The sequence below is a fragment of the Hemitrygon akajei genome, chromosome 6 (assembly GCF_048418815.1).
Source record: "Hemitrygon akajei chromosome 6, sHemAka1.3, whole genome shotgun sequence".
Lineage (NCBI taxonomy): Eukaryota > Metazoa > Chordata > Chondrichthyes > Myliobatiformes > Dasyatidae > Hemitrygon > Hemitrygon akajei.
In genome coordinates this window covers 147,051,018-147,071,058 of record NC_133129.1, presented here as the reverse complement: position 1 = coordinate 147,071,058, position 20,041 = coordinate 147,051,018, and the positions used below count along the sequence as shown (strand labels likewise).

Genomic DNA, 20,041 nt, shown 5'->3' with positions numbered 1-20,041 from the left:
AAATGGAATTCAAAATAAGCACTGGAAGTTCATTTGAAATATATGGTGATCATTGAACAGTTAAAATAGGCAAATGCACACTTTAGGTGCATCTCCGCACTTCCTATGCTGCATTCTCCACTGATGGTTAATTATTGTTGTTGCTGAAGGCTAATACACCATGCAGTGTGCACAAGCTCAAAGTGTATTGGAAGTGTGTTCTAAGTGATGCCACTCAATCATCCACAGCAATGTATGAATGTATGAACCAGCACTAATTAGATTTCCTTTATAAATCAGCCTGAGGTCCAAAACCACCGTTTTCAAGAATGGCTACTTTCCGTCAATCATTCAGTTCTTAGCCAAAAGGTACAACACTAATCATTACAGTACAGCAACACTGTGACCACTTTGCTCAAAAATGCATTTATTATTTTTTCTTCTAATTGTGTTCCTTGTAAAACGTGCGTGATTATGTTTTTTTTATGAATGCTGCTTATCTGATGCCTGTGAGGCTTGTGCAGTATGTTTTGCATTACACCAGTGCATACATATACTCATCCATATGACAACCAGCTTGATTTTTACGTCGAGAGGTATGGTGTTTGCTCCCAACTCCTTTCAACATACAAGCAATGATAAGTATTCAAGATAAGCCAAAATAATATAATAAGCCAAATGAATAAACTGTCAGAGTGCTTCCAGAGGTAGCAAAAGAAAATTGAATTTATCTGCAATGTACAATCTAGAGGAGCAGGAGTACTACTCTTGGATGTACAAATGAACCTTCATGCCAAATACCTTTCAGGCCCACCAACCCTATATCCCTTTTGACAGTTACCTTGCCATCACACTTTTGTCCTTAGAAATATAACTGATGCAAATTAATTAGTAAGCCTTTTTTTGCTCATCTACTTTCGTCTTCTATTACTGTTTTCCATATAACATTTTCTCGAGTTGACTACATTCCATCCTGTTGTCCAGCTCACTCTCTCTTGTGCTGCCTCAAGGTGCTCTACCCTCTGCACTGAACTAACTGGTCTGCTTCTGTTTGCACATAACATGCAGATTTCTGCAATCTTTACCCGAGCCTGAGCAGTGGTATTGAAATTTGAGAGTTGTGTGATCCCATATACAGGGGCAAAATGATGCCAGTTGAAGCCGCATGGGCTCAGGTAGATATGCTGAAGATATCTCTTTAAGATATGCTGAAAACCCAGGACATAAAATTGATAAGGAAAAAATTCACTTCCCTATAACATTGTTGGAATTACCACCTTCATCTTCCTCTTCTTGTTTTCATCTGAAGAAAATACAGGTGAAAAGAATCTCAATTACTGGTACTAAATATACAACACGGCAGTAGCTACACAATATATTATGCATCAATAATTCAAGGCCTTAACTATCAGTGGAAGCATATTCAAAGAAAGAATTTTTGTCATTTTGTGAGAGGATTTACAGATGAATTTCATTCCCTCTGTCTACTTCTTCTACTGGGCAGATTTTGCTGCTGAACAATACTGAGTAAGCCACTGTATAATTCAGTCATTGCAGAGATCCTGGCTGGTACACGCTACAGGATATTTCTAGATTTATCCAGGCAACCGAATTGCACCTTATGAAACAAATGGCTTATCTGATCATATGTCTGGAGGTTATATTCCTTCTGGGCTTCATTCTTTTCATTGTTATTCATTGTCTTCAGCATTTAGCTGGTAATTCTATAAAAATTCATGAATAAGGTCTAGGCCCCCACAGTCTGTATTAGCAACTACCTGGGATTTTTGTTTGCTTTGGCACACCACTGTTACATCGATGGACTGGAAAATCCTGGCATTTAGAGTATTTTTGATTGATATGAGAATGGTTATTTCAAAATTCATACAACCAAATGATGCCCCGCACTTATGAGAAGCCAATCAGAGTTACAAACCTGAGCACACACACATACACTCATTCTGGAGACTGTTATCATTAGGCACCTGTCCTTTGCTGTTATGTGTCACTGTGAATAGTGCATGAGCAATATTCACAGACAAAATGTTGGTGATGTTTTGATAGCTGCTAATAAAACATGGCCACCAGATCTAATAGGCAGCAGGTTTGCTTCAGTGATGGGTAAGTGACCACCACCACCAATAGACAAAGCCTCCTGACATATGGATGTATCAAGATGTCAACTAGGTAGATCTTTTGTGAGCTCTCTGGCTACCTCTGTCTCTTCCAGGTCTGTGATTAGCAAGCTGTTTCTGGTGTTGCTTTTGGTCTTTCTATATCTTCTGCTTCTACTAGTGTGATAACTATCGGGATACTCACATTACGTTGAAGACACAAGCCTCTAAAGTGCAAATGATATCTCCAGTGCAACCCTTCAGCACTTTAGCACAGGTTGCTGTGAAATGACTGCAGTGTTGAGAAGAGCCAATTGTGAGCAAGGGGCATATCATGACTTTGGGTTCCCTCAATTGCTACTACACTCTTTCCCATTGTCAGCCTGTGTATGGATCCAACATAGGAAACCCAAGAACCCAAAGTTAAAAAAGAGAGACCCCAGTCCAATAAATAATGTGTAACCCAAGTTCACATAAAGAAATCAAAGTCTATATTCTACCCTGTATATTTTCATTGATGTTTTTTTTTCTGTACAGGCACCAACACATCAGTATGTCCCTTGTATCTCAGCCATCCGTGCTACATATGAGAGTCAACGGTGACTCTGAGCGGTGTTAATTCTTATGAAGCTATAGACTTCCCTAGTTTCCTTTTCAGAACATAGATTTGTCAAGGAATGACATATGTTGAAACAGCAGTTTCTGAGACTTCAAGGTGACTTTGTTGGACTGGAATCCATTGAGGCAAGAACCGTTATCATTATGCAGCTGCTACCTTTATAATAGTTCTTAAGTTCTGCAAATGAACTGCAGGCATCAAAGTCCAAAGTTAAAAGGAAATTTATTATCGAAGTGCATATATGTCATCATATACAACACTGAGATTAATTTACTTGTGGGCATTTACAATAAATAAAAGAAACAATAGAATTAATGAAAGGCTGACTCCAGTAGGATGGACAAGAACTAATGTGCAAAACACAACAAACTGTGCAAATATGAGAAAAAAAAACAAAATATCGAGAAAATGAGTTACAGAGCCCTTGAAAATGAATCCATTGGTTATAGAAACAGTTCAGTGATGGGTCGAGTGAAATTGAGTGAAGTTATCTCCTCTGGTTCAAGAGCCTGAGCCAGAGGGGTAGTGAAAGCAGCAGTGAGAAGAGAGCATAGCCAGGATGACGGCGGTCCTTGATGCTGGATGCTGCTTTCCAGTGACAGCGCTCCATGTAGATGTGCTCAGTGGTGGAGAGGGCTTCACCTGTGATGCACTGGGCTGTATCCATTACTTTTTGTACGCATTTCCATTCAAGGGCATTGGTGTTCCCATACCAGGCCATGATGCAACCAGAAGTTTCTCAAAGGTTTAGATGACATGCCGTATCTTCACAAACTTCTAGAAAGTATAGATGCTGCCCTGCTTTCTTTTTAATGGCAGTTACATGCTGGAACCAGGACAGATCCTCTGAAATGATAACACCAAGGAATTTAAAGTTACTGACCCTCTCCACCTGTGATCCCCTAAAGGGAACTGGCTCACAAACTTCCAGCTTCCTCCTCCTGAAGTCAATAATCTGCTCTTTGGTCTTGTTGACATTAACTAGAAGTTCTTGTGTGGCACAGCTCAGCAAGGTTTTCAATCTCCCTCTGACATGCTGATCCATTATCACCTTTGATTCATCCTACAGTAGTGATGACAACAGCAAACTTAAATATGGCATTGGAGCTGTGCTTAGCCCTAGAGTCATTTGTATAAAGTGCGCAGAGCAGGGACCTAATCACACAGACTTGTGGTGCACCTGTGCTGATGAAGATTTTGGAGGAGATGTTGTTGCCAATCTGAAATGACTGGTGTCTGTAAATAAGGAAATCAAGACTCCAGATGTGCAGGGAGGTATTGAGGCTGAGGTCTTGAAGGTTATTGATTAGCATTGAGGGGATGATAGTGTTGAGTGCCAAGCTGTAGTCAATGAAGGGCATCCTGATGTATGCATTTTTGCTGTCCAGATGTTTCAGGGTTGAGTAAAGAACCAATGAAACGCTGTTGACCTGTTGTGATGATAGATCTACAAGCAGATCTAAGTTGTAGCTCAGGCAGAGGTTGATGTGTTTCATCACCAATCTCTCAAAACACTACAGTACAGTGGATGTAAGTGTAACTCGATCATAGTTATTGAGGCAGGTAACCACATTCTTCTTAGGTACCAGTCTATTTGAAGCAGGTAGGTACCTCAAACTGCTGAAGTAAGAGTTTAAAGATATCGTTGAACACTTCAGCCAGCTGATCAGCACAGGTCTTTTGCATTCAGTCAGGTACCTTCTCTGGGCTGGATGCTTTCTGTGCATTCACTCTCCTGAAGGATGCTCAGGACTGAAACCACAGGGTCATTTGGAGCTGTCGGGGGGTGGGGGCTCGTGAAGGTGCCTCCATGTTTAATTATTTCCCCTGGGTCCCCTCCTCATTCCTTCTTTCCTATGGTCCATTCGTCTCTCCTATCAGATTCCTTCCTCTCCAGCCACCTGACTTCACCTATCACCTTCCAGTCAGTCTCTTCCCCCTCCCCACTTTTTTGTTCTGCTATCTTTCCCCTGTCCTTCTCAGTCCTGAAGAAGGGTCTTGGCCTGAAATGTCAACTATCTATCCATTTCCATAGATGCTACCTGACCTTCTGAATTCCCCCAGCATTTTTACACAGAAACATAGAAATCTACAACACATTACAGGCCCTTCAGCCCACAATGTTGTGCTGACCATGTAAACTACTCTAGAAGTTGCCTAGAATTTCCCTACCGCATAGACCTCTATTTTTCTAAGCTCCTTAGACCTATCTAAGAGTCTCTTACAAGACCCTGTGTATTTTTGGTGTGTTGCTTTGAATTTGCAGCATCCGCTGACTTTCTTGTGTTTATTACCTAGTTTCACTTTGCAGGAAGTGATAGCATTCATGCCCTGCCGAAGCTGTGGAGATTCCTTCAGTGATTCAACCTTGGTCCAGAATTGCCAATTTGCATGTAAGATGACCTTGTGGAAATCGTATCAGGATGATTTGTATATTGCTTGGTCGCCAGACCTGAAGACCTGAGGCCTGGCCCTCAGCAGATCGCAGATCTCATGGTTCATCCAGGGCTTTTCATTGAGGAAGACTGAATTATTTTTTGGGGATGCGCTAATCTACGACTGCTTTTATAAAGTCATTGTTATTCATGTTGTATTCATCCAGATCCTTTCATGAGATGTTGAATACCATTCAGTTCACAGACTCAAAGCAATTTGATACCGCTCCTCTGACCCCCATGAGCACCTCTTTGTTGTCCTTGCTTCTGGGGCCTTGCTCTTTAGCCTCTGCCTGCATACAGGTAGGAGGAGGACAGACAAGTTATCAGATTTTCAGAAATGTGGTATAAGCTTGAAATGGTAGGTATTCCTAATGATAGTATAGAAATGGTTGACTGTGTTGGTACTCCTGGTGCTGCAAGTGATATGTTGATGATAATTGGGCAGAGATATCTTCATATAAGTCTGATTGAAGACCCTGACAATGATTGAAAAGGCGTCGGGGTAGACTGTTTTTGTTTGCTACCTTTGTTGGTATGTAAACAGTGATCAGGATCACAAATTACTCTCTGTAATTAGAATGGTCAACACGTAATCATTAGATGTTCAGGTCAGGGGAACAAGAACATGACAAGAACACTATGTCCAGGCACCACAAAGATTTTATCATGAAACACAGATTCCCAGCTTTTGCCTTTTTTGAATCAGCAGTCTGGTTCATCCTTTGTATCAAGAAACCCTTGGATCTTACTCTGCTGTGTTCAGAGTAAGCCATGTTTCCATGAAACAGGAACATAGCAATTCCTCACTTCCCTCCGGTAGAGCAATCTTGCCCTCGGTCTTGTTCTCCAGTGAATGTTTGCTAACAGGATACTGGGCAGAGGAGGTTTCATGCCCTGGCGTTTTAGTCTGGCTTGGCATCCTTCCCTCCTCCCTCCTTTTTGGTCATGGTGATGTATTTTCATTTGCTTAAAGGTGCCACTGATCATGAGAATTGTGGGGTTCTTCTTCACTTCTTATTTAACTTGCTTCTTTGCATGATAACTACCAGTTTTGGATCCTCTAATCTGATGCAGAGAGCTGATAAAGAGCTGGTACAACTTAAGCTGTGACTGACCAAGGATATTAAGCATCAACTGTAACTAGGACATCTGCCAAGTTGGGTGTCACTCTGAAAAAGACCAGACGGTGTCATCATGCAGTAGTCAAGGCAAAACTGGAGTCAGGCATTGGACACCATCTGCATGATATTTGAAAACACCCCATAAGACTACTCTGTCCTGTGAAGAAATGAAACCTTGCATATAACTTTGAAAACACACTACATCAGTGGACTTGGTGTTTATTTAGACTTACAGATTGCTTTTGATAGGATCCCAATCAAGTATATGCACAACATGGGATTGGGGATAATTTACCAGCATTCTTACAGAAATGACTGTCAGATAGGAAATAATGGGTAGCACTATGCAGGTTCGTTTCTAAGTTATAGGTGGTGACTAGTGGAACACCACAGAGTTCTGCGATGAGACCTCAGCTATTCTGCATGTACATTCACTGACCACTTTATTAGGTACCTCTGCAGTTAATAAGGAGGCCATTGAGCGTATGCAAGTGTTCTTCTGCTCCTGTAGTGCCATCTACTTCAAGGCTCAATGTGGTGTGTGTTCTGAGACACCATTCTGCAAGCCATTGTTGTAATGCATGGTTATTTGAGTTACTGTCCTCTGCTTGTTAGGTTGAACTAGTCTGGCCATTCTCCTATGACCTCTCTCATTAACAAGGTGCTTTTGCCCAGAGAACTGCCACTCACTGGATGTTGTTTTTTTTTCGTCTTTTGCACCATTCTCTGTAAACTGATGTGCGTGAAAATTGGAGGACATCAAAGATTACCGAGGTAGTCAGACCACACTGGCGGACACCAACAATCATTCCACAGTCAAAGTCACTTTGATCACAGTTCCTCCTCATTCTGCTGTTGATCTGAACAACAACTGAACCTCTTGACCATGTCTGCAGGCCTTTATCCTTTGAGATACTGCCACATGATTGTCTGATTAGATATTGCCGTTAATGATGTATGTGTGTACATTGCACCCAATAAGCTGGCCATTAAGTGTATATTTAGGCTTTAGTTAAGGGGCTAAATGTAACATCTCCAAGTCTGCAAACAACTAAATGCTGGATGTGACTGTGAGTTGTGAGGAGGATGCAGATAAGCTGGTGTGTGAAATCGTTTTAGGTGGCTAAAACAAGGAAGACCGATTACCTTTACAATAGATTCAGGAGGAAGGTAAAGTTGGGGTAGTGTGGTTGGACAGGGGCATAAATGCCCTTGGGTATCCTTCTGCAACAATTGATGAAAGTAATCATGCAAGTGCAGCAGGAAGTTAAGCAAGCAAATACTATGTTGATCTGTATGGCAGCGGGGTATGAGGTCAAGTATGTTTTACTGCAATTGAACGGTGGAATAGTAGGAACACACCTTGAATAGTGGGTGCTGCTTTAGTGTCCTTATCTGAAGAAGAACGTTCTTGCTATAGAATGATTTGGTTGAAGAATCATCAGACTGATTACTCAGATACCAGGACCAACACATGAAGGCAGCTTAAGACACTTGAGCTTATATGCACTACAATTTAGAATGAGTAGAGCGCTCATTGAAACTTACAAAATCCTGATAGGAATGACAGATTCCATGCAGGAAATGTGTTCCTGATTATGAAGAAGGCCACAGTAAGAGTTCAGAGTGCAAAGTCATGGGGGTGCCATTTTGGACTGGTTTGAAGCGATTTCTTCACCCAAAGGGATGTGTGCCCATGAAATTCTCTACTACAGAAGACCGTGGAGCTCAATCCTCAAATGCATTTAAGAAGTATATTTGAATAACAAAGTCAAGGTATATGGGGAAAACAAGAAGCAGAGTACTGGATTTGGATGATCAGCCTTGATTATGTTGAATAGTAAAACATGCTTAAAGGGCTAACTGGCCTTCTCTTATTGCCAATGCTTCCATATTTCACTCTTGATATCAACTACATTTAATACTTGGTCTGGAGAAAATTATTCCAAGTTTAAAGTAAATTTATTAACAAAGATCCTATACATCCCCATATACCACTCTGAAATCCATTTCCTTGCAGACATTCACAGTCGACCAAAGAAATACAATATTATCAGTGAAGAACTTCACACAAAGTCTGACAAACAACCAATGAGCAAAAGAAGACAAACTCTGCAAATACAAAATAATAATAACAATATTGGTCAGCATCTGATCTCCATGTTAGGGATGGCTGAAACGAAAACCTGGCTGTAGGTATAAAAGGCTATTCCCTTTCACTTTAGAACTGGAGAGATGTCTACAGAATTGAGTAATACAGGCATTGCCTGGTGATTTCCAGGGCACGTCAGGAGCCAGCACTGGACGTAGCAGTAAGGAAACTGCTGCACAGGCACCGGGAAACCGATAAAGATACAACCAAAGTAGCCAACCAACACCACAGGCTGCAAATACTGCAGGCGTTTCGCAGGGGAGCTGTACACTGAAAACTGAGGCCACTCAAGCAGTTAAGAGAAGAAAGACATTCATGAAATGCTCATTGGAAGTAACTCCATTCATAATGCCCATACATTATTGAATAATGGAACTTATCTTAGTCCTTAGGGTTGCACAGTGCTTTACTGTACGAGCACGCAGGTTCAATTCTGGAGTTTGAATGTTCTCCCCATGACTGTGAGGATTAAATTTGGGGGCGTTGCTGGGCAATGTGGCACAAGGGTCAGAAGGGCCTATTCCACACTGTATCGGGATAAACAATAAACAAATAAATATTAAAGCAAATAAAATATGAAGTAACACAAGAAAGAAACCAACCTAAAGACCACAACAATACTATACAAGAAAATAATGAAGATGCCACGCTTGCCCCTGGAGCATTGATGAAAATATAAATACTTCAGCAACTGCTGCACAGCTTGACGGTAATAACAACGACACAGATATAGAGCCTCTGCAGGATGCTGATGACAAAGTGGAGCTAACAGACACAATTATCCAAACATTTAACAGCACACTAACAGAATACGTGGTCACTGACCCAACAAAAACATCTCTTACCTAAAGGAGAAATCTCAAATGACCCATCAAAGTATCACCCTATTACTAGTTTACAAACCATGCATCTTTCCATCAATCACTGTTCACATAGATAACCACATCACACTTACAGAAGAGCAGAAAGGGTGCTATAAGGATATGAAAAGATGTAAAGAACACCTGTTCATTACAGATACCCTTTCAGGCCAATGCTTCTTGTGTGATACGGGTGCTCAAGTGAGTGTGCTGCCAGCTTCACCTACTGATTAGAAGACAATGTGGGATAAAATCTCGTTGGAGTCCGCCAACGGCAGCAGGATCCAGATTTATGGGACATGATGTGTGACACTGCTTCAGCAGGCGACGTTATGCATTGGACTTCATCCTGGCTGAAGTGGCTAGGCGTCTGCTTAGCGCAGATTTCCTGTGTGCAGAAAGACTGCTGGTTGATTTTAAGAACTGCTGACCTGTGGATGTCAAGGCTTAGGGTCGTTACCCTGTTCTCCCAGTAAGTTCCCCACAACAATTCTGCCAAGTGCATGCAGTACCACATATGAGTTCATTCGACTTCTGGCCGAATTCCCAAACCTCACCAGGCCCACATTCTCAACTATAGTCACAAAACAAGGGGGTCAAGTACCACATTCCCTCAACTGCCCCATCGATCCATGCTCGGGTGTGTTAACTGGACCCGAAAAAGCTGGCCACCATAAAGGTTGAGTTTGCCAATGTGGAATGACTTGGCATTCTATGCACGCTTCACCCCTCCACATAGTCCTTAAGCCCGATGGTGGTTGCCCATTTGGCAATTACTGACACCTTAATGAGGCCACCATCCCCGATCACCCCCGTCAGCCAGTCCCACTCATCCAAGACATTTTGGCATATTTATCCAGAAAATTGTTTTTTTTTCTAAAGTTGAGTTAGTTAGGGGCTACCATCAGGTGCCGGCGTGTTTAGAGGACATTCCCAAAATGGCTATGATAACCCTATTTGGCCTCTTTGAGATTCTGCACATGCCATTTGAGCTGAAAAATGCAGCAGAGACTTTCCAATGGCTGATGGACTCCATTAGAAGACTTAGATTTTCCTTTTGTTTACTTGGATTACATACTTGTCGCCAGTGCGTCTGAATTTGAATGCGCATTTCATCCCCACACACTTTTAGAGCACTTAAACCAACACAGGTTGATTATCAATCCTACTGAATGCCAGTCTGGGGTGTCAACCATTGGCTTTCTCAGCCATCGTATCTCCACAGAAGGTGCAAAACTCCTCCCATCCAAAGTCATTGCTATTATGTATTTCCCACCGTCCTGCACTGCTAAAAAACTACAAGAGTTCTTAGCTATGGTGAATTTCTATCACTGGTTTATTCCACAACCTGATGAACTTATGCTAGTCTTGTATAGTTCCCTTAATGGCAAAACCCCTAATCACGTGGTTGACTGGTCAGTGGACATCACCAGAGCATTTGATGACAGCAAGCAAGCTCTTTCCAATGTGACCCTACCAGAACACCTGCTCTCCAATGCACCTATAGCCATTACTCTTGATGCTTCAGAGCATGCTGTGCACGTTCAGTTGCTTGGAGGCGTGTGGCAGCTGCTCACCTTCTTCGGCCGGCAGCTCTGTCCCCCTGAAAGGAAGTACAGCAAGTTTGACCATAAGCTTTTCAGTCTCTACCTGGCTGTTCACCGTTTTTGTATTTTACTAGAGGGTTGCCACTTCACAGTTTTCGTTGGCCACAAACCCCTTGTGTATGTGTTGGCCAAAATATCAGACCTCCTAGCCTCCATATTGGAGTTCACAGCTGACCTACAACACATCAAGGGGAGAAATAATGCCGAGTCTGACTGGCTTTCACGGCCAGCCATTGAGGTCATATACATAGGGGTTGACCATGCCTGCATAGCAGCCAATCCGGTGATCCAGACTTACTGAACAGCAGGCACAGGCCTGTGGTTGGCTGACATAAAGTTCGGGGAAGCTGGGGCTTCTGTCCTGTGCGATGTCTCAGCCAGTTGCCCTTGCCCCATAGTGTCCACAGATTGGAGATGTACTGTTTTTAACTCCATTCACGGCATCTTGCATCCAGGCTGGAAGGCCGCACAGGAACTGGTTGCACAAAATGTAGTGTGGCACAGCCTTAGAAAGGATGTGTGTGATTGGAGTGCAGCCTGTGTCGAGTGCCAGCAGGTGAAAATTAGCCATTGTGTTCGAGTACCATTGGCACCAACAGATCCCTGAGCGATGGTTGATCATGTCAGTGTGGACTTGGTTGGTCCTCTTCCCCCTTCTCATGGTGTCATGCACCTCCTTATCATGGTGGACAGTACCACTAGGTGGCCCAAAGTCATCCCTCTAGCATTGAGGAAAGCCATTGACATGGCTCGGGCATTCATCAGCACCTGGGTTGCTCAGTTTGACAATCCATCTGATATTTCCTCTGACCGTGGTCCCCAATTTACACCTGCCTCTGGACTGCAATGGCCCAGAACCTTGGTGCTGGGCTACATCACACCATGCTGTATCACCTGCAGTCCAATGGCTGAAGTGAGCAGTTTCACCACTCCTTAAAGGCTTCTCTGACTGATCATGATCATTACCCCGGGTCCTTCTGGGGCTCAGAAGGGCTCCAAAAGAGGATCTGCGGTCATCCGTGGTTGACCTGGTACATGGACAGCCTTTATGCCAGCTGATTTTATTCCTAATGCCATGTCTGCCTGGTCAGCCTCTCAACAGCATTCTGCCCTTCTTAGTAAACTCAATTCCTTGGTACCTATTCCTACCTCCCATCATGACATACAGTACTCTTCAATTCCTGTTGACCTACGTTCTGCCTCATTCATTTTCATCGACCCAGCGTCACGACATGAGCATGAGTGCATCACCATACGTCTGGGCAAGCTGGAGGCACCTGCTGTTCCTCCACCCTTGGAACAGCAGACCTGAGCCGAGCAGCTTGTCTGGGCTCCAGACAGGTTCACGATGCCGGTTCTGGTGGATTCTGGAGGGCTTGCGTAGGGTAACATATTGGGTGGAAACGCACATAATTCAAAACCATCTACATTGAGTTGGGGTTCACTTTAAGAGGCTGCTCTGACGTGATGAGGTAATGACATGAAGTTTTTTACTGCACTTTGTGTTCTGTACTTGGTTGAGAATAAAGTTGTTGTTCCAGTTTTCTTTAAACGGAAAGCACCTCGGCTGTTTTATTTACGAAAGCGTACACCTGGGTTTTCATGATTTTATTTAGCTTTAAACGCACTCCCTAAATTACTGAATTGAATGAAAATAGAGACAACTAAATGAATTATACCTTGACACACCTAGTATACATAGACCATTTGAAATTATATGCTCCTTTATCAGTAAATCTAAAGCAATTAATTCAAAGAGTAGAACTAAAGATATCAACATGAACTTTAGACTTAAACATAAAGAAAGGTGCAATAGGGCTGGTGGAATATAAAACAGAGCAGCAAGATACAGTACAACCAATGGATGAATAGGAAACATGCAAGTATCTGGGATATCAGCAAGTAAAGTAAATAGATCATATTGAAATAAAAGGGAAACTTACAAAAGAACTTACATCAGGCTGAAGAAAATCTGCCAAACAGAGCTCAATAGAAAAATATAACAAAGGCAATAAACACTTTCAATATACCCATATTAACATATTCCTTTGGTGTTATATCTTGGTTCAAAACTGATCTGGAAAATTTACAAAGAAAAATAAGAACTGAAATGACAAACACAATGTACACTCCAGTGCACTTAGATTAACACTATCTAGGACAGGAGGAAGAAGAGGAATAACAGGCATAAAACATTTATTCAACAGTTAGATAAAACTTCTCAGGATATACTTTCATCAACAAAAACAGAATTCCACACTCCATGCGAACATATGCAATTCTGATAAGAACACGCCACTAAACTTAAATTAAAGCACAACTCAGAAAAATTAAGAAGTTATCACTTTAGATGAGCTTGATTTTTAATGGAAGACATCCCCACAATCTGAGCGGACTAGATGTTGACAATGAAGTGTCAAACACCTGGATCAGAGTTGAAGACTGCTTCCCAGAAACAGAGGGGGTTCCTTGTAACAATATAGGACCAGGTAGTTAACACACAAAAAAGTTTAAAAAAATGCATTAAAAACCCAACAAATTCAAGATGATAAATGCAGAAAATGCCAAGAGAAACCAGAAACAATGCAACGCACTACAGGATCCTGTAGCAGTTTAACATAATCTGATTACTTACACAGGCACATCATTCACCAAAATCTTGCTTTAATATACAAACTCATAAAAGATACCATATCTTATTATAAATACAAGCCTGATCCAGTTTTATATTCAGAGTTCTAAAATTACAGTATATTACAAGCAACACACACAAATTGCTGGAGGAACTCAGAAGGCCAGGCAGCATCTATGGAAAAGAGTACAGTTGATGTTTTGGACCGAAACCCTTTGGCAGGACCCTCCAGCATCCTGGATTTCCAGCATCTGCAGATTTTCTCTTGTTTGCGATTAGATATTACAAGCAATCCATGATTACATAAATGACAATCCATAATAATTATATATATATATGTGTGTGTCTGTGTAAAAACAGGATAAACAAGCAAAAACAACTTATTTCCAAACTCACATAACATACAGAAATCAATAAGTGAAGAATACCAGAAATATGTTGAATTAAATGATGAAATTGAGAGACTATGGAACATGAACAGGGTACACATGGTCTCAGTTGTAACATCTACAACCAGTATCATCCAAATTCACTACAAAATAGCATTAACCAATTAGGCCTACACAGCAATATTTATGTAAATAGCTAGAAAGCCATTGTACTAAACAGCACTAGAACAGTCCAAAGGTTTCGAGCAATTGAGAAATGTGTGTGCTGGGCTCCGCCCATATCTTAAGTTTTACCAGCTTTAGCTCTGAAAAAATATAATAACAATAATTATAAACAGATATATAAGTAATACTGTGAACATGAATTGTAGAGTCCTTGAAAATGTATCCATCGGTTGTGACATCTGTATGGTGTTGAGGTTATTCACACTAGCTCAGGAGCCTGATGGCTAAAGGGTACTAACCTGGTAGAGTGGGACCTAAGCTCCTGTACCTCCTTCCCGATGTCAGCCACGAGAAGGGAACATAGTTTGGCTGGTGGAGGTGCAGTGATCCTTGTAGATGTGCTCAGTGGTATGGAGGGTTTTGCCTGAGATGGACTGGGCTGTATCTACTGCTTTTTGTAGGCTTTTCTGTAATTGGGCAGGCATTGGTGTTTCCAATCCAGGCCTTTATGCAACCAGCTAGGATACTCTTCACTGTACATCTATAGATGTTCGTTGAAGTTTTCGATGACATACAGAATCTGAAAAAATTTCTAAGAAACTAGAGGCACCGTCATGCCTTCTTTGCAATGGTACTTATGTGGTGGTCCCAGAGCAAATCCTCTGATATGGTATCACCCAGAAATTTAAAGTTACTGACCCTCTCTACCCTTGATCTCCTAATGAGAACTGAAACATGAACCTCCAATTTCTTCCTCCCGCAGTCAATAATCAACCATTTGGTTTTGCTGATATTGAGAGAGAGGTTGTTGTGACACTATAAAGCCAGATTTTCAATCTCCTTCCTACATGGCAATTCATTACCACTTTTCATTTGGCAGTGGTGTGACGAGCAAACTTACATATTGCTTAAATTGGTGAATGTCAGTACGTGTGATCATCAGCAAAAAAGAAAGGGCAATTCTCAATATTCAGTGTTGCCTGCCCTGCCAGAACATGTTTTCTTTCAGTGTTAGTAAGTGATTCTGTATCTACCAAACTGAGGCAAAGAAAGTTCAGCTGTATTGAGGAATGTGGGCATCATTCCAGAAATATCTCTAGAGGGTGGTTTAAAGAATTGTTGTGTAGATATTTACAATCTGATGGAAATCAGTCAGAAAAACTTTACCATTTTGATGTCTCCACGAATAAAATATCTTTCAGACTTCATTGATATATTGCTTCAGTCTATAGTCCACAAACCAAAGTGCAGAAATGATGAAAGTGAAACTAAGAAGTTTTTGAAACTAAATGGCTGCAAGAACGGGCTGCACAGGAAAGAAAACCTTCTATTTTAATAATGGGAATCTTAACTCTGTCTGCCCTTTTGATGTCTTCCATTTTATATTCAGGTAAGATGCCAGAAGTTTTGCATTTTCTTGGGTCAAAGTTAAAAAACATTGTTAGCCTGGACAATCAAATGTGGATCATGAATTGCTGCTTTCATTTAGGCCGGTTTTCCAAAGCACTTGTAAAACCTGCTTTTCGGCACAGTATGCGTCGATCTTAGTGATTTATCAAAATTTTAAAGATTTCAGATATTATTAATTAAAAACTATTAAAAAAAGTTTCCAACTATTTCAAGGCACCATTAAACTATGTTTAAGGATTCTGAAAATCTCATCAAAATATAGATATTACAAACAAGAGAGGTAGTTTATGCTTTCACAATCTCCTTCCTCTTCCTTATACCACACTTTGTATACAATTTCAGGCAAATATATCTTGTATTATATTAACAAATCCATGCTGTATTGTTACCAAATTCAAAATCTGTAAGTTATACATAAGAAAATCACACAAATGGTGGAATTTGATCTCTATGTCAGTTGTGTTGCTTATAATTCCAGTCATTGGTTCGGAATTATTTAATTTACACTTTTCAGAATCTTAAATGTATGCATACATGAATGTATGCATAAAAATGAATGTATATCTTCTCTGTACATTTCCCTTTATTCCTTTAATAATTACTAACGTAAAAGTATTGCTTAATAATGCATAATCATAAAGGTACCTTTTAATGTGTACTGTAATAATGTCACTATCTTTTCTTACTAATTTTAAAAACTATAGTACTTAAATGGTTGAGGATTAGTCAATGATAAATATTTTTTTGTGTCTTGAGTAAGTGAACAATAGATAGAATTTCAGTGTGTAATGAAAGTGCATGGAACTGAAGTGGTCTTCGTTGGTAAAAACCTGACTTTCCCAAGAAACTCTTCCAAATCAGCAGCAAGTTTTCTGGATGTACCTTAGCCGACATTCCTCTTCCTTTTCATGCTTCCATATAAAAGATTATTCTTGGCCTTGTTCAAATTGCCCATCTCTTGCCTGACATGTCTTACACAGTGCTGTAATTGTCAATGTCAAAGTATCTGACTCCCTGAGTTATGATAGCAAATATTGTGACCTTGGTGCTTGTAGTTTACTAGCATGATGAGGTTTTGTACTAGAATGTGAGTGAAAAAATGTGGCATTCTGCAAGTTAACAAATTTGGAGCTGGGGAATTTTCACCTGAGAAAAGTCCTCATGCTGATGCAAGTGTCGTTTTAAATAAAAATTCAGGATTATTGACGCTTGTAGGACAGTGTAAGTTTATTATTTCAAAATAGTATTGATAAAACTCATTCCATTTTGGTTTCTATAAGTTGGTATGACCAGTTGTACGCTGAGAGATTGATGGCTGCGTCCTCTGCTATTTGTTGAATACACTTAGTTGTCATTTTATTAGGTAGACCTGTACACCTGCTCACGAATGCAATCATGTGCCAGCAGCTCAATGCATAAAAACATGCAGACATAGTCAAAGTGTCCAGTTGTTGTTCAGACCAAACATCAAAATGGGGAAGAAATGTGACCTAAGTGACTTTGGCAGTGGAATAATTATTCATGCCAGATGGGGTGGTTCCAGTATCTCTGAAACTGCTGATCTTTCCTGATTTTCATGCACAGCAGTTTCTAAACTTTACATAGAATGGTATGAAATCAAACAATCATCCAGTGAGTGGTATTTGTGTGGGTGGGAACACTTTGATAATGAGAGAGGTCAAAGGAGAATGGCCAGACAGGTTCAAGCTGACAGGAAGGCGTCAGTAACTCAAATAATCACACATTACAATAGTGGTGTGCAGAAAGTTATCTCTGCATGCACAACACTTCAAACCATGAAGTGGATGGGCTACAGCAGCAGAAGACCATGAACAGACACTCAGTGGTCAGTTTATTAGGTACAGGAGATACCTGGTAAAGTGGCCACTGAATGTATATTAATGATTTAGATGAGAAGATAGGTGGCACAATTAGTAAGTTTGTGGTGTTACGTTCCCCAGTAACCGGGTAATTTACCAGCAAAGATAGATGGGTCCACTGAAGCCTGATGCTACTATTTTCAAACTTTTTATTTATAAAGGGGCACAAACGTATGGTTAATACAAAACATTCAGATCATATACGTCATCACAACTCAATCTAAAGCACAGGTATAGAAATAGTCAATCAGAAATAAGCTCTATCGTTGTCTAGGGGTAATGTAGATATATATTGTTTACTGGATATCTAAAAGTCTTTTGCGGTCACTGCAGTTCCATCAGCTGCCGTCGTTGTGGTGTCGCGTTGGTGCACTTTTTTTAGAAAGAGAGAGAGAGGGGGGATGAAAGAGTTACCCAACCGGTTTTCCAACCTGGAGGAGTTCGGTTTGTCGGAGCCTCGTTGGGGGAATGAACGCTCATCGGTGGCCTCCCCAGTAGCTAAGCCGTTCTTCCGTTGTGGGGTCGCCAATCCCAGGCAAGGAAAAGACGCACACGAACCCCACCACCGGCTGTCGCTATCAAAACGCTGTCACAGGATCTCTAGCATGTCTTCTGGTGCGTCTGAAGGGGTCCTCCCCCCCAGACCCTCCTTTATACTTCCTCACGGGATCGCCAGTGTCAATCTCACTCTCAACCAGCCCACTTTGCCCAAGGGCTTTACACCTGGTCTTCATGAGACAATAGTCAGAGTCACTTTACTCTGCTTCCCGGGGGAACGTGGTCTTCCGCACGTCTCCCTCTCTCTTGGGTCATTTGACCCCCCCTTGACTAGGGCTCTTGCGATTCTCACAAAGGAGGGGGCTGCGGTCATGACAGTGGGCGACACCAAAATTAGTGTAGTAGACAGTAATGAAGCTTGTCTAAGATTATCTCAGGAACTTAACCAACTAGCAAAATGAGCAAAGGAAAGGCAGGTGGAATTTAACTAGGTAAAGTTTACACGCATCTCTCAAGTGCCCTTGCTTGTCTTTCAATTAGTATTTTGTTTATTTATTTGTTTGTTTATATCTTACATCCGTCCCACAACATGAGGGAATAAAAATCCTTTCGTTGTTTGGAATTACAAAACATAACAGTGGTAGAATCAGGTACATTAAGGCAATTTAAGCAACTCTTAGGTAAGCATATGGATTACAGGGAAATGGAGAGCTATGGAGGAGGGAAGGGTTAGATTGATCTTAGAATAGTTTACAAGATTGGTACAACATCTCTGTGCTGTGGTGTTCTACAGTATGTTTCACGTTTCATGTTTGAAGTCTGAGGTAATGCATTTTGGAAAGTTAAATCAGTGCAGTACATGCACAGTGAACGACAGGGCTCTGGGGAGTGTTGTGGAATAGAGAGACGTAGAGGTACGAGTACATAAAGTAGTTCCCTGACAGGTATACTATATCTGATAGTATACCGGTATACTATATGACAAAGAATGCATTGGGCATGCCTTACTTCAGCACATGAGTTCTGATGCCCTGTTGCATCTTTACAAAATATTAGTGAGACTGCTCCTGGAACTTGTGTGCCATCTAGTATAAGAGTTGGAATGTAATGGTGAGGTTGTATAAGGCATTGGTGAGGCCGAATTTGGAGAATTGTGTGCAGTTTTGGTCACCAAATTACAGGAAGGATATTAATAAGGTTGAAAGGTTGCAGAGAAGGTTTACAAGGATGTTGCCGGGACTTGAGAAACTGAGTTACAGAGAAAGGTTGAATACGTTAGGACTTTATTCCCTGGAGCGTAGAAGAATGAGGGGAGATTTGATAAAGGTATATAAAATTATGATGGGTATAGATAGGGTGAAAGCAAGCAGGCTTTTTCCACTGAGGCTACGGGGAAATAACCAGAGGACATGGGTTAAGGGTAAAGGGGGAAAAGTTTAAAGGGAACATTGGGGGGGGGCTTCTTAACACAGTGAGTGGTGGGAGTGTGGAATGAGCTGCCAGATGAAGTGGTAAATGTGTGCTCACTTTTAACATTAAAGGAAAACTTGGACAGGTACATGGATGAGAGGTGTATGGAGGGATATGGTCCAGGTGCAGGTCACTGGGACTAGGCAGAAAAATGGTTCAGCACAGCCAAGAAGGGCCAAAAGGCCTGTTTCTGTGCTGTAGTGTTCTATGTTTGCCATGCTATAGCAGGTATATGATAAGCAAGAAACAGCACCAAATGAATTTGCAAAGGTATCGCTAAGACTGGAGAAATTTCATTAGGAGAGGCTGTAGAAGCTGGAACTGTTTTCCCTGGAGTGAAGGAGTCTGAATTGTGACTTTATAACTCAAGGGGCATGGATAAACCCATTGTCCTGATTAGGGGAGTCTAAAACTACAGAGCATAGTGTTATGCCGTTGGCCCCCTCCTTTGTGAAAATCGCAAGAACTCTAGTTAAGGGGGGTCAACTGACCCAAGAGAGAGAGACGTGCGAAAGACCACGTTCTTCCAAGAAGCAGAATAAAAGTGACTTTGACTATTGTCTCATGGAGACCACCTGAAAAGCCCTCGGGCAAAGTGGGCTGGTTGAGAGAGAGATCGCATTACCTGCAACTTGATTGACACCTGCGATCTCGTGAAGAAGTATAAAGGCGGGTCTGAGGGGAGGACCCTCAGATGCACCAAGGAA

General features: G+C 41.4%; 1 protein-coding gene across 1 annotated transcript in view; it reads left to right on the top strand.

Moving 5' to 3' along the window:
• Positions 1-15,360: 15,360 nt before the first annotated feature.
• LOC140729856 (uncharacterized) overlaps positions 15,361-20,041 on the top strand; it is a 43,701-nt gene continuing 39,020 nt past the window's right edge. The window contains exon 1 of the mRNA XM_073050066.1: positions 15,361-15,466. Coding sequence (XP_072906167.1) covers positions 15,415-15,466 — 52 coding nt within the window. The 5' untranslated portion in view covers positions 15,361-15,414. The remainder of the gene's footprint in view (positions 15,467-20,041) is intronic.